This window comes from Pteropus vampyrus, unplaced genomic scaffold, assembly GCF_000151845.1.
Source record: "Pteropus vampyrus isolate Shadow unplaced genomic scaffold, Pvam_2.0 Scaffold399, whole genome shotgun sequence".
Classification (NCBI taxonomy): Eukaryota; Metazoa; Chordata; class Mammalia; order Chiroptera; family Pteropodidae; genus Pteropus; species Pteropus vampyrus.
This window is the reverse complement of record NW_011889180.1, coordinates 952,016-968,010: the sequence shown is the minus strand read 5'-3', so window position 1 is coordinate 968,010 and position 15,995 is coordinate 952,016. Positions and strand designations below refer to the sequence as shown.

At 42.0% G+C, this 15,995-nt stretch overlaps 1 protein-coding gene across 1 annotated transcript; it reads left to right on the top strand.

Moving 5' to 3' along the window:
• Positions 1-855: 855 nt before the first annotated feature.
• On the top strand, positions 856-14,265 carry ZNF23 (zinc finger protein 23). Its single transcript, XM_023523651.1, is given in 6 exon segments — positions 856-1,337; positions 6,202-6,266; positions 8,632-8,758; positions 9,311-9,424; positions 12,483-14,020; positions 14,022-14,265. Coding segments are annotated over 5 exon segments (1,869 nt in total). The 5' UTR covers positions 856-1,337; positions 6,202-6,233; the 3' UTR covers positions 14,079-14,265.
• Positions 14,266-15,995: the final 1,730 nt, after the last annotated feature.

The following is a 15,995-nucleotide window of genomic DNA, read 5'->3' as shown; positions in this document are numbered from 1 at the left end:
TATTGAAAAAGTTTTCAGACTTTAATGTCTTCCTGAACATCAAAAACTTTATAAATTACCTGAACCTGGAACTTGTTTTTCAGATAAACGCAATGTACTTTTGCAGTTTTAACATATGCTGATTCTCCAAGAATATAACTACTGCATGATCAAGACAGGATTGTACCGTATTTCATTTAAACTTTACCAAAAAGTGCTCTCAATTTTGGATCTCACCTTGTGGTTTTTTGAGACACCGGTGACTTAGCATTGTGGCTGCGGCAAGCAGGCACAGCCTACGTAAGAAGGCAAATGTGTGATCGCTTCATTAGGTCTCATGCAGCAGCCATTACCAAACATTTACATATTGAAATGTTTTTAATTACAAGTTATTTTCCTCTTATTTCTCCTTTATTACACTTGAGACATAACAGTTTTTTAAATGTAGGTTGTATATATTATTTATGACTAATATCTCTGAATTTCAAGACAGGAGAATAAAGCGGTCGCTAGGAAATGTTTGTTATAAAAGGGTGGCCTTGGGTCTGACAGCGTCTGTTTAGCGATCCCCTACGGAGACTCCCAAATCTGGCTGCACCGGCAGCTTTACTGAAATACAGGTCCCTGGCGCTCTCCCGGGTTGAATGCTGCGCGCGCGTCTGATTCTCGCCTGCTTCAGCCGACCTAGAGTAACAACTGCCACCGATCTAGGAGAGGCACAAAGGGCGCGAAGCTGCCGGGCACTGGGGTTTTGGCCGCAGGGGGCGGGGCCAGGGCACCACCGAGAGGGAGAGAAGCTGCTTCTAGAAAGGCTCGGCCAGGGCCTCGTGACGCACTTCCGGTCGCGCCGCGGGGCAGGTTGCTGCGGAGGTGAGTGTGGGGCTGCGGGAGGCGGGGCGGTGCCCTGGCCTCGAGGCTCTGGGCGCCTTAGGGATGCACCTTCACCCGGGGTGCAGCTGGGATTCCCTCGCCCAGTGGAGGGAGCAGGGCGGCGGTCCCGCCTCGACTCCCACTTTGGACTTGGTGGCCCAATACGTCTGGCCCGTGGAAAGCAAAGCCTGTGTTACTGTCACAGGCACGAAGCCCCGAACACTTTGTTCGGGGAAGATGTTACTAGCCTCGTGGAAAGGTGAACCGAAGCAGCCAGAGGGTGGAATGAGGTGATTTCACGAGTCTTTTGATATGTTGAGGTTGTGCAAGGGCTTTTACCGAGCATAGTTTGCTTGTATGACCCCTGGCTTCTGACGCAGGGTCGTGAATCGGACCAGTGGGAGAGCAGAAAAGGCAGAGCCCCTCCCATCCACCTGAGAGGAAAAGAAGCCCGGCTTTGTCTTCTGCAGCGGTGTCAGTTCCAAAAGGTAACTGGGCCCTACTCTCCGGCTGTGGGATGACAGTGACCCAGGAGTGATATCTACAATAGAATTACTGATTTACTCAGTTCTAGAATACACATACGGTAATTCCGATTGCTAATTCATACCTTCGTGAAAAGCAAGGTTACTAATGTCGACCAATAAAGATCTGAGGCTCTAAGACAAGTTTATTTGGGATCTTAAAGGATTTGAATCCAAGAGAGCTGCATATTCAGTTAACAACCCAAATTGAACTCTGGAGAGAACAAAGAAAGGCAGGGTTTATAAAGACGAAAACTACAAAATATAATGTATGCAATTGAGGGATGGCTGGTTAAGTTAACATGGAGTGGTTAATTCCAGTATGCGAAGGAGGGAAGTGAAAACTACTAAGGAAGGAAGTAAAGTCCATATATGCCCATGTAACAGTTCTAGGATGTTCCTGGCTTGGCTTTGAGCTCAGTTTAGCAACAGCTTAGCAACCTAATAGCAGCTCTGAGAACTGAGGCACAAGATGTGCATAGGCCCCACTTCCTAAATTGCTGCCTGACTCTATTTTAAGTGACTCTTAATGTTTATTCCATTTTATTTTTTTTTCCATTATCACTAACTAAAGGACAGCATTTGGTTACAGGTCTTTATAGCATTGTAGTTTTAGAGAGAAGCATGTTAAAATACTGTTTTCCAGTTACATAGTTCTTTTCTTTCCCACCACGTCAGTGTGGTTGTGTTATTAAATTGTAACATTTGCTGTTGTTTGTGTTCCTTATTGGGTCATCGCCCCCATCCCATCCTGGCTGGTTGATTTTATATGTACTTATATATATTTACTTGGATACATGAAACATTACTGTGATTATGAAAGTCAGAGTGAAAGGCACACTCAGAAGTGTCACTCCCTGCTTCCCTCTTTTCCTTCCATCCTGTTTACATTCCTGGGTTCCTTTCACCCACTTCCCCACCCACACATGAGGCATCCATTCTCCTTAGTTTCTGCTTTATCCTTCTGTTTGTTTTTGAACAAATGACCAGATACACGTATATTTTCTTATATTCCCATGTTTTCTTACGCAAAGGTAGCACACTACTTTTTGCACTTAGCTTTTTTTTATTTAACAGTATACTCTGGAAATCACTCCATATCATAGAGATAAATACATATTTTTAAAATGTCATTCACACACACAGAAGACTGCATCTAGCGTGGCAGGTAAGACGCATAGCAGTAAAATTAGAACCGATGAACACACCACCTCATTAAGGAGAACGTGGGACGGCTGCAGCTGTCTGTGTGTTCCTCCCCAGCTCAGCTCCAAGCTTCCCACCCCTACAGGTAACAACTGTCTTGAATTTCGTGTTAATCATTGTAATATTAAAAGTAATATCACATATACTTGTATCTATAAACAATGTGTTTGTTTTTGAGCTTTATGTCTATAGTTATCTGGGACTTGCATCACTCAATATTATGTTCCTAAATTTATCCATGTTACGTGTAGCTTTGAGTCATTCATTTTTGCTGCTTGGAATGTTCCGTTGTAAAAACTGTATGACAGCTTATGTATATTCTCAGTGAACATGTGAGTTGTTTCTGGTTTTTGGCTGTTAAAGTACTGCTGATAATGATTGACTTTGTACATATCTCCTACATAGAGTTTCTCTAGGGTATAAATGTTTAAATTTAGGCATGAATGTCAAATTTTAACAAACGCCTTTGGCATCTGTTGAGATAGGGAGTATGTTTATCTCTCTTTGATTTATTTATGTGGAAAAGTATACTAATTTGTGTCCTAACATTAAGCTTTACTTGCATTCATGGGATGATCCCTCTTAGTCATGGTATGTCGCTTGAATGGACTACTGGAGTCCATTCCTTATTGGGATTTTTCCATCAGTGTTCATAAATGAGACTGGCCTGTGGTTTTTGTATCAGTATTGTGCTGCTGTTATGAATGCATGAGGTCTGCTGCTCGGGGTGTTTTATTAAAAAATGAGATGTGGTGGTGGTTAGGTAGTTTCACTTACCTGCAGCAAGTAAAGGAGACGGGGGATTTACATCCAAAGCATTGTCTCCTGGAAGGGAGGGTTAGCCCTTGCTTATATACAGTTTGGTCAATTACATGTTGATATTTTTCTTTGCAGTTGGCTAAACTTATCCAGATGGGTTCCCTTGTCAAGCTCATCCAGTTACAGCTGCATCTGCAAAATACTGTGCTATATCTTAACAACAGGCAAGAATAGCATTTAGTAAGAACCGCCCAGACCTTGAGACCCTTGTTCCATCTAACACTGGCATCATCGCAAGGACTGGGAATCTTATTTTGCTGTTCTCTGCTACAGTTTAAATAGTATTGGAATTATTCATTTCTAAAAGGTTTGAAAAGATTTGCTCATGAAACCTATGGGCTCAATGTTTTGTGAGAGTTCCCTTTTTACTGGCTATCTCAGCTTAATGAGGTAAAATTAATCATGGATTACAGAGAAAAATCTATGTAATAAAATTGGCTGAGTTGATATATTAGATTCAAATAGAATTATATGTGCTTCCATCATAGAATAAGTTTTTAAATATCCATAGACTATTTTTTAAATGAATACTGCAGCCTTAAAAAATCCTCAAAAGTCTAGAAAGCGGAAGTAAATAGATCAGGTTCTTTAACTACCAGTCAGTAAAGCCATAAATTCTAAATAGAGAAGAAATTAACAACGTACTATCCTAAACAATTCTTTGGTCAGAGACAAAAGACAGTTGCTGACTAGCTATGAGATAGTAATTAAAACATGAACTATTAAAAACAACAACAACAACAACAAAAAACTTCTGGAATGTGGCTAATAGTGTATTTAAAGGAAAATTTCTGGCCTTCTAGGTTTAATTGCCAGATAAGAAAGTATGAAAATAAATGAATAAATCATGCAACCTTAAGAAGGTAGGAAAAAGCCTTTTATTGTCTAGCTTCCTCCAAAAGCAGAACATAGGACAAAGGTTTGTGTGCAGGTAATTTATTTGGGAATGTAGTCCCAGGGACAGAGTGAAATAGAAGTGGGGTGAGACAGAGAAGGAAGGGGAGCCAGTACAGGACGCTTGTCAGTCTGGCCCTTCTGCAGTCAAGCACCTTCCGCATGGTGCTCTATCTTGAAGGATCTTGGAGGAGCCTTGGAATCTCATCTGGGGAATTACAGGGGAAAACATTTTTCCATTGACCTCTGTCCCCTGTTGGTCAAGGGTGGCACCACAGGCGTCAGCTCTCCTGCTCTTCGGGGTCCAGCAGGTGTCCACAGGTGTCTGCATGTGTCCTACACAGGACACCAGAGAAGCCCTACAGCAGGAGCCAGGCATCTGGTGTAGATTCTTGCAGAGGTTGCACCTGTGCAAAGCTGATCAAAGCTTCTGGAACTGGACTAAGTGAGATGAGGGTTGGTGTATAAGATGTCTCTCACAGAGCTAAAGAGACAAACTAAAATCAGAACTTAATGAATTAAAAACAAATAGAAAAAAAACTATTCTAAATAAAACTGGTTGTTTGAAAATAAAACAACATTAAAATAGATAAACCACTGCTCAGCCTTACTTTATTATAATAGTCTATTTGGGATGTCATAACAAAATACCACAGACTGGGTGGCTTAAACAACAGAAACTTATTTCCCACAGTTCTGGGGACTGGAAGTCCGAGATCGAGGTGTTGGCCAATTTCGTTCTGGGCCAAGGCTCTCTTCTAGAGTTGCAGACAGCTGCCTTATCACTGTGTCCTCACATGGCGGAGATGGAGAGCTCTGGCGTCTCTTCCTTTTCTTCTAAAGTACACTGGCCCTATTCCCACCCTTATGACTTCATTTAACCTTGTTACCTCTATAGGTCTTATCTCCAAATATAGTCACATGGGGGAGTTAGGGCTTTAGCATATGAATTTGAAGGGAACACAGTCCATAACACTAACCAAGGGGAAAAGAGCACATATGTTCAAAAGAAGAAGTGGGAAAAGCAAAGTAGCTCTAGATACGGAGGAAACGAAGAGTATTTTCTACAGCTGCACTAAAGTTGAAATCCTGGAAGACATAGATGAAGTTTAAGAAAGTAAATTTTTAAGACTGACTTTAGGAGCAATGAAAATCAGAAAACAACCAGTCGGTGTGTTTTTGAATGTGAACAAGAGGCGCTGGGCCACGGGGGCCTACATGCCGAAGTGATCCCCTCAGGAAGCTGAGGCCTTAGCTTCTTTGCTCTCAGGAGGTTGGAAAGTTGGAGGAGGCAGCCTAGTACCTCATTTGCAGCCCAGGTTCCTCGAGGTAAGTCTGAGCCATGCGGAAGGCTGACCTCCCAAGGTCTCTATAGAGACATTAGGACTCTTGAGGACACTCAGCTGTGTGAGGGAACAGGCAGGCTATTGGGGAGCAACTATCCCCTTCTCCAATTGCTACCTCCCTGAGCTCACTGACTCTGAGGCCTCGGTGCTGGGGCTGCAGCTTCTCCAGCCTGTCTTCTCTTGCAGTGTAGTCGAGGATGGTACTGGGTTAGAGAAAGAAATACTTCAAAGATCTTGGTAATGTTCTGCCTCTTGAGCTGAATCACTGAGTCTTTGTTTTATTATTATTTATGCTCTGTGTACATTTTATGTTCACTCGTGTGTGTCTGATGTGTGTCAGAATTGTAAAATCCTAGAGTTCCTGGTAGTGAGCATCAGTGTCGTGACTGGGAGGAGTCCTGGCACTGAACTAGTGAGCAGATCACCCCCTTTTTCCTACAGTAACCCCTGCTTGCACTCCCTATCTGGTCATAGGCTACCTGCATCTTAGATCTTCTGTGAGGGGCTGTATTGTTCCTGGTAGGAGTGTCTTGCTTCACACTTGTCTCTGTGTTTTTCCTCAGCTCCAGCCCTTCTCTGAGAGAGGGACCAGGTGATGGCAGCCATGCTCTTGACAGCCTGGCCCCAGGTGAGCTGTGAGTCCTTCAGCTCTTCCTCTGGTAGTTTCAAATTGAAGAAACTGAGACGGGAAGCTGGTGAGCCTTGCGATGATAGCTGGAGAGTGCCTCCATGTTTCTGTGTGCCAGACTGGAACTTGTGGGAAGAGGGTGATGTGAAGGGACAGAAGCGGCAGGAGAGCGTGTCCAAAGGCCAGACCGTGGTCTGCAGCGCACTGAGATTCTTTGCTCCTCTGGCGTAGGAGCTCCTCCAGCAGAGGGCTCGGGGGAATAGACGTGGAAGCGGCCCATGTAGGGTGCTCTGTGCGTGGATGTGGATGGAAGGCAGAAGAGAACTGGGATTCCAGGGACCGGGGTGTAGGTGAAGAGGAACCAGATCAACATAAAGGATGGCTCTGCCTCTCATTCGTGGGGAAGGGGAAGATGAGAGGAGTGGGCTTAAGGGAGGAGAAAAGACTGAAGGTCCTGTGGGGCAGGATGCCTCATGTGTCCCCGAGAGGCTTTCAGGGCTCGGGGTGCAGTGGCTCAAAGTTAAAGTCTCTGATAAGAGCTCTGGACCCTTTCCCCCAGAAAAATAAACATGCAAACCAAAATTTTCATACAGTTTCAGGGACTTCATAGACCCCTGGAAGCTCATCCGTGGACCTCCATGGACTACAGGTTGGGAATAATCATTGTCACAGTACCTCCAGTGACATTATTTGAGGCGTCCTATGCTGCAGGCACTATGCCAAGCACTTTGCATGGATTGCTCAGTCCTGACAACTGCCTTCTGAGATAGATGCTGTGCTGTGCTCATTCCATGACAAAAAAACATGAAGGCAAAGGGGAATAGAGTGACTTGCTCAAGGTCACACAGTCATTATGTGATTCTTAACTGCCCAGCCTTATGACATGTATAGAACCAGTGAAATTAGCATGGTCAGATTTGTGACAGCTGTATAGAGAATGATTTTCAGGGGATATTCAAAAGTAAGGAGATCAGAAGAACTCTCTGGTGCAGGTAATATAGGCTTCATCAAGGAAAGTAGTTGTTAAAAACGGGGGAATCCAGTTCAAGTAATGCTTAAGAAAAATTTTAAGACCTAGAGTCAGAGTAAGGATTTTGGGGTAAGGGAGAGGGAGGACTCAAGAATGAATCCCCAGGGTTCTAGCTGAGGTTTCCTGCACAGTGGTGGTAGGTGACACCAGCTGAGGTTCAAATTCAAGAGGAGGCACCAACTTACTGGGATAAAGGGTAGCAGTAGCAGGCAGTGAAGGCATTTAATTTTGTGTAGATAAATTACTTGGCGAGAGATTCATAGAACACCCAGAGGATGGACTACAGTCGTTGCTGAGTGAAGGACAGAGGCGTCAAGCAAGACAGATCCTGGCAGAGAGGCATTGAGGGCAAATTCTTGCTGGTGCAACCTCAAGGTGGTTAGAGAAGGCTGAGGTGGGTGGACAGAGCAGCAGAGTTTGCAGCTGCCCGGCAGGGGGAGTTGGGCCTGAGAGCAGCGTGCAGCATCAGCCCTGAGTGGCAAGTCTCTGCTGACTGCATGGCTTAGTGATGCAAAGAGCAGCCAAAAGGGTGGCCACGTAGCTAGCTAACAGGGAAGCTGAGCTCCCTTGTCCAAACCTTGGAGAAACAGTGAGTTCTTGGATGAGGTTGTAAAGGATGAGGCTCGAATAGGAAGGAGTAACAAAAAAGCGTTGGGTTTTCAGCAAGACCCAGCTGGAAGCAGAATCAACTGTTAACTATACCCCCTGACCCTCGAGTCCCCAAGCTGATCTGGGCAGCACTGAGCTTCCTTTGCTGGTGATGCTGGAGCAGAGGCTGCACAGCCTTTTACAGGTGAGTCAGTGACAGGAATCAGGCTGCAGATGGGTCTGGATGAGATGGAGGCCATAGCTGTCATTTGAGGGTGGCTTGAGGTTTGCAGCTGAGGGCAGGGTGCGAGGAGCAGCTCAGGACTGAATTTAGGCACAGGGAGCAGGATGGAAAAGCCAAGTCCTCCAGGGGATGAAATGAGAATGCTGGTGGTCAGGGGAATGCTGGTGAGTTGGTCTTGAGCTGTGTCCACTGGTGACGGGTGGCGTAACTGAAAGAATGGAGTTGCTTTAGGGGAACTTGGTTATGGTCATTTTTTTTTTCTTTCATCTCAACTGATGTTATCTTTTATACATATAAAAAAATGGCATGAGTTTTCTTTGCTGTGAGAGAAGTCACATATTCCTTGGTTTACTTTCCAGGTGTTTTTCTCAACTCTTTCCCCTCGTTGTTAATTTTGTGCTCTTCACACGCTCCCTCCCCAAGCCCTTATACTGCCCTCTGCCCCTCACTTAGGGCCTGAGCCATGGAATTGGCCCTAGGGCAGCAGGAACCTGTTGTTTCAGAAGTCGGTGACCTTCGAGGACGTGGCCGTGTACTTCACCCCGACGGAATGGGATGGCCTGTCCCCTGCACAGAGGGCCCTGTACAGGGATGTGATGCTGGAGAATTATGGGAATGTGGCCTCACTGGGTAAGGCCTGCACCCTGGGACCCAGACTCTGCTGTTTGGGGTTTCCTGGGTTCCTTTTCCTTTCCTCTGTAGGTGGGGTCTCCGGTAATCCTTTACTGAGTGGGAACAGCAGGGGATGAGATTCTTAATCCCTGAGACCCAGAGGTCTGGGAAGGGCAAACCCCACGTCTTTTTTGGGCCAATATAAGACTTCGTTGGGGCTAGTGTGTACTCTTGATCCACCTTGTAGAGGCCGGCTGTATTTTGGACACAGTGTGGAAAAAGTAACTTCCTTTCCCCTCCTCACCCTTTCTGCATCTTAGGTCTTTCCAAGGGTGTTAGTGTTCTCTGACTATCTCAGGCCAGCATCAAAAAATGGTATCCCTTTGGGCAGAATCTCTGTTTGCTCTGCATGAGGTCTCCTTTCAAGTACCCCCTTCCTAGTCCTTATGCACGGACACTGTTGGGTTCTTACCTTTCTTCTTCATTCTGAGACAATCTGAGAATAGGCTTAGGAACTCACCTGTGGGAGGTTATTCATCCTTCTCTCCTATTTTTTTTTACCCAAAACAGGATTTCCACTTCTCAAACCTGCTGTGATCTCACAACTGGAGGAAAGAAGTGAGCTGGAGGGCCCATCTCCACTGGCTGCTGGAACAGGCACAGGCCCCCCAGACCTCCGGACTGGTAAGGGAGGCACATATTGCCCATTAGGATGGAAAGTTTAATTCTGTAGAAATAAAGTCGACTTTAGCAACATATAAGCATACCACATTTCTTGACCAGCTGTACAGAGTGAAATAAATTTTGATGATTTGTAGAAATAGGTACAGTAGAGACTTTTCTATTTTCACAGTCTATTTCTAATTTCAAGAACATCATTTTTGAAATGCCTCATTCTAACTTTTTAAAATCCTAACTTTGGAATTCTACCTTTTGCAGAAAAGAATGATTGAATTAAGTAATTTTCGGGGGTTATTGCTGTTTTTCTAAGCATTGTCCATTTAATGCAGAGGATACATAATTAACATTCTTTTTACACAGAAAGGCAAAATAGCCTGGTGGTTAAAATTGGCTCGAGCAGAGTAGCTGCCAGATGACTTCCCATTTCCCATGAGGCCCAGAGTTACAGTTTTTGAAGCAGACTTTCTAAGGTCCATTGCCGACTCTGCTACTTCCTAGTTGTGTGACTTTGAGCAGGTCAGTTATTTAGTTCTCCAAGAGTCGATGTTTTCATCCCTGATAATGGAATATTAATAATAAAACTAGATAATATTACTAGTCTTACGGGTTAAGGATTAAATGAGCTAACAAATTAAATGAGATAACATATATCACGTGCCTGGTTTATAGAATGTGCTCAATGATATAGTTTTTATTATTTTTGTTTTTTTGGAGGTGACAGCACTGTATCAAATAGCCATCTCCACTGCAAGAGAGTTTTTAGCTGTAGTTTTTATAGCTACCTCATTAAAAAATGGAGAATGCGCTAGTAAGGAAGAAAGGAAAAATGTATATTGGTTAAGTTACCAATAACATCTGCCACACCACAGAATTTGGTAAATGGAAGGTAGCTAGTGTAAAAAAATTAGCAAAGAATGTAAGTTGTTGATCCACATAAGAATTATGTATTTTAATCATTGTTAAAAATGTTCACCCTCAGTAGAAACCAGTGAAATAAAAATTAAAATAATGAGATGTTTCACCTATCATATTGAAAACAATTAAATTATAGGAAGTATTGGCAAGAGTACAGCAAAACAAGAGGTGAATGTGAATCATTAGTCTTTCTAGAAAGTACTTCAGCAGTACATAGCAAAAGCCTTTTAAAAGCTTGTACTTGATAACTGGGAAAGTCCCTTTTATGGCTATATCCTAATAAAGTAATCAGAGATAATAGACAATACATGTGCACAAAAGTTTGTCATAATGTTTTATAATACTGGCAATGTGAATTATTGACATAGAATGGTTAAATTAAGGTACCTCTCAAAAGGTACAAACTTCCAGTTATAAGATAAATAAGTATTAGGGGGTGAAATGTACATGATAACTATACCTAACACTGCTGTACAATATATAGTAAAGTTATTAAGAGAATAAATCTTGAGAGTTTTCATCACAAGGGAATTTTTTTTCCTTTTTTCCTTTTTTAATATTGTATCCAGACGAGAAGGTGGATGTTAGTTGAACCTATATATACGTAAATCAAACCATCATACTGTACACCTTAAACTTATACAGTGATGTATGTCAATTATTTCTCAATAAAACGTGAAAAATTAAGGTACCTCTGTAGGATAGAGCATTATTTAGCAATTTTAAAATATATTCTTACAGGATATTTAAAGATATTGGAAAATCATTGTTAATGTGAAGGAAGAAAAAGTTCATTTCTTAAAATGTTTTGAGAAAAAATGATTGGAAGGAAAATGATTGGGGAAGAGATACTTCAGATCAGCAGTAGTTATTGTTAGGTGATTGTATTTCACATAATTGAATTTTCTTTTGTGTAAGTTTCTGATACTATAGATGGATATTATTTTTATAATCAGGAAAAGATCAATATTTAGAAAAAATATCAGTATTTAGAAAATGCTTGCTAGGGAAAACCAGGTCATTTGGGTTTTTTGGGGGTGATCATAATGAGGTACTGGGGTAGGAGGCTATTTACATCTGGTTGAAAAGAGATGAAAGATCAAAATAAAGGTAGCATTTTTGGCCCAATTTTGAAAATTTGGGAACAAATGCAGAGATCAGTAGCTCTATTGGGACTATAGGGATTATAAAAGTTTAATCCATTTATAGAAAGAATTTTAGGGGATGACCAATTTTAGGATTGAGGGAAGAGGTAAAAGGAAAGGCAAGGAGAATGCAGCAGTGTTCTAGAAGAGGTGGGAAGAGATTGGATCAAAGGGATCAAATGAGCCTAAACAAAGCCTTTCTGAAGTAGAGAAAAAGATGAGAGGAGAAATTTTGGAAAGCCTAGGGTTTAAGTTTTAAGGAAGGAAACAAAATTCTTTCCTTTTTGCTTCCTGGTGCTGCTAACACTTGCCATCCCCAGTGTTGCCACATGTTGTTGGATCCTGTACCTTTTCCTTCTTAAGCAATTTCCATTTTTATTAGCAAGGGACTTAGCAACATAAGGATAACTGAGAAAAAAACTCAGAGTGTAGTAAAGTATGGTGATGGAAAGAATGCTCATTTGGTGGATAAGACCTAGAATTTTGTTCCACTGCTGTCACCTTTAGCCTTCATGTTATTGGTTATTGGTGTAGAGACTGGCAATCTCTTAAAATCATTACTTTAAAACTTATAACATTGGCACATGCTCAAAACAGTCTGAAGGTATATAAAGTGCGGGGAAGAAATCTACCAACTTACTGTGCTAGTTTGCTTTCTCTTGTGCATTCTTCCAGAGGTTTTCTAGGCATATACAAATGTATATGTCAGCCCTTATTTATTTTCCTTTACACAAATAGAATCTATTGTACATATCATTTCTCAACTTGTTTTTCCATGTAACAGTGTATCTTGAGCATCTTTTCTTGTTGGCATATATGGATTTATTTTCTTACCAGCTACATATAATTCCACTTATGGATGAACCTTAGATTTTTTGACCTAGTCTGGTGATTTTAAAGAGCCCTTTGATTACTGTGATCCCTTATTCTTTCTAATAGTTTTCTCTTTTTTTTTTCCTAACATGGTTATTACATGACATTTTATGTTTTATTTCTTATAGTAGATATTGATATCCAGACTGAGAATAATACGACAAAGGAAACATATGAGGAAAAATACAATTCATCATTTGTACTTCATGGTGACTTTTCCCAGGAAACAGACTTTTCAGAAGCCTGTGTTCTAGAAAAAGAACAGTGGGAAGTCCACTCAGTAGGAAGTATGAAGAAAGAAAACAGTGTCATTGATGGAACAGTGAAAGACAACACAAGCACCATAGAGGAGTGTTTCTTCAGTCAGAGTCCAGATTGGAATCAGTATCATACCATCATCTCCACTGGAGAGCAGCCTCCTGAGTATACAGGATTGAAGAAAGCCTTGAGCTTTGACACAAAACTTATTCATCATGAAATAAGTAATTCCAGGGAAAGACCTGAATGTGAAGAATTAGTGGAAACGTTTAGGTGTAATACTCAACTTAATCAACATCAAGATAGCTACCATGGGGAGAAGCCCTATCAGTGTAAGGAATGTGGTAAAGCCTTTAGTGTTAATGCAAAATTAATCTGGCATCAAAGACTTCATAGTGGAGAGAAACCCTTCAAATGTGTGGAGTGTGGGAAAAGCTTCAGCTACAGTTCCCATTACATCACACATCAGACAATACACAGTGGGGAAAAACCCTATCAGTGTAAGGTGTGTGGGAAAGCTTTCAGTGTTAATGGGAGTCTAAGCAGGCATCAAAAAATCCATACAGGAGAGAAGCCCTATCAGTGCAAGGAGTGTGGAAATGGCTTCAGCTGCAGTTCTGCATATATCACACATCAGAGAGTTCACACTGGGGAGAAACCTTATGAGTGTAATGACTGTGGGAAAGCTTTCAATGTTAATGCAAAATTAATTCAACACCAGAGGATTCACACTGGAGAGAAACCTTATGAATGTAATGATTGTGGGAAAGGCTTCAGGTGCAGCTCCCAGCTCAGGCAGCATCAGAGCATCCACACTGGAGAGAAGCCTTATCAATGTAATGAGTGTGGGAAAGCCTTCAGTAGTAATACAAAACTCATTCAGCATCAGAGAATCCATACCGGAGAGAAACCTTATGCATGTACTGAATGTGGAAAAGCCTTTAGTGTCAAAGGGAAGTTAATCCAACACCAGAGAATCCACACGGGTGAGAAGCCCTATGTGTGTAACGAATGTGGGAAAGCCTTCAGATGTAACTCCCAGCTTCGGCAGCATCTGAGAATCCATACTGGGGAGAAGCCCTATGAGTGTAATGAGTGTGGAAAGGCCTTCAATGTCAATGCAAAACTAATGCAGCATCGGAGGATTCACACTGGGGAGAAACCCTTTGAATGTAATGAGTGTGCAAAATGCTTTACTTCTAAAAGAAACCTACTCGATCATCACCGAATCCATACTGGAGAAAAACCTTATCAATGTAAGGAATGTGGGAAAGCCTTCAGTATCAATGCCAAACTAACTAGGCATCAGCGAATACACACCGGGGAGAAACCTTTCAAATGTATGGAATGTGAGAAAGCATTTGGCTGTAGTTCTGACTATATTGTACATCAGAGAATTCATACAGGAGAGAAACCCTTTCAGTGTAAGGAGTGTGGAAAAGCCTTCCATGTTAATGCTCACTTAATTCGGCATCAGAGAAGCCACACTGGGGATAAACCTTTCAGATGTGGGGAGTGTGGCAAAGGCTTCAGCTATAGTTCTGACTGTATTATACATCAAACTGTCCATACGTGGAAGAAACCATATGTGTGTAATGTGTGCGGGAAAGCCTTCAGATTTAGCTTCCAACTCAGTCAGCATCAGAGTGTCCATAGTGAAGGAAAATCCTGAGAAGGATGTAGAAAGCTCAAGGTTAATGCTGAACAAAATCAGATTCACCCTGATGGAAAACTCAGAAAAATGAATATGGCAGAGTCTTCACATGGGAACAAATGATTTTCATTTTATTCAATTTTAAATCAGGAATGATGACCAATTAAAAAGTAACATTCAAAAATGAAGTTTGACGTCAACAGCCAATTTGAAAATATAATGAAAGAAAATATCCCATTCCCAACACCATTAAGAAAAGTAGATTTTCTAGGAATAAACTTAATTATTATGCAGGATCTATATGGAAAAATTATAAATGTCCACTGAGGGCCACAAAAGAAAAATAAGTGGGGAGGAAGAGGAAACTCGTTCTTGGGTAGGAAAACAACTGAAGATATTCACTCTATCTAAATTAATTTATTTCCCTTCCATTTTTGGCAACAAGCATGCATCATTTTTGTAGAGAAGAAAAACAATAAAGATTTCCTTTAAAAGTAAAATGTTTTCTTTTTTACTATTTTCATGAAATAGAGAAAACCTATCTATAAGCATAAGATAAAAGCTAGAAACCAACCATAAGGAAATATATTGATAAATCTACTTTTCAAAATTAAGTATTTATGGTTTTGTTTTAAGTAATCCCAAGTAAGCTTAAAAGATAAAGCACAAAAAGTGGAAATACCTTTGTAAAATTTGTGATATGAAAGTGTAATATCTAATATGCAAAGAAGTCTTACCATTAAGAGAAAGATAAAAGGTCTAACAATACCCAGCTAATGACACTAGCATGCAGCTTTAAAAAAATGTTTAAAAGATACTAAAAAAAAAAAAAAGTAAAGTAAGACGTTCAGTTTTGGTAGTACTCCAAGGAATGAAAATTAAAGCAGACACACACACACAGGAAGCCCCCAAACTTCTCTCCCACAGACACAACAGGTACACATAGACCATCCTATAGACATACACAGACTCCTATACACATAGACACATAGAGACAGAGGCCACCTCCCCACCCCAGACATACCTTCCCCTGTGTTCTCTGTAGCTTGAGTTATCAATGTTGGCTGGCATTGCCATCTTGAGTAATTCAAAGGAACCACTCCTGTCAGAAACCCAATGACGTGGTCTAGGATTTCAGCAGAATGTCCCCGAGATGCCACTGTATAAGTCCTTCTCTCCCTCATCCCCAGGCTTCTGGGAGTCAAGCATGTATGGAGGCAGGCCCTGGAGCCCTAGGACAGAAGAGAGAGCAAGGCCCTTCTTCCCTCTGACCTTCTGGCCCTGCTCTTCTGGAAAGCTCCAGACTATGCACTGAGACCCCAAAATGTCCCAGGCCATGGGGTCCAGGACCATTTAGTTAGAGAAAGTGAGGTCCAAAGGTAGATGGCACTCTCCCTGGTTACGCAGTAAATCTGTAGCTGATGTCACTTAACCAAGTCAGAGAAGAGGTCAGAAGGCCACAGCTCACTCCAACCCTCCTGATTCATGAACAGCCTTTAGCTGTTTTCTAGATGTGGCAATCAGGGGTGATGAGGACAGGAAGTCCTGCAGTTCTGGTACCCAGCATGGTCTGGCAGTTTCTGCTGTGTTAAGACCTAGGACAGGGCTCTAGAAGGATTAATCGTTACTGAGGAGAGAACCTGATGTCCCAGATCTGCCACCAATGTTTTGTGTGACCTTGGCCTTTCAGAGTCTCAGGCTCCTGGTCAGCTCAGGGTGGGGGTGGGGA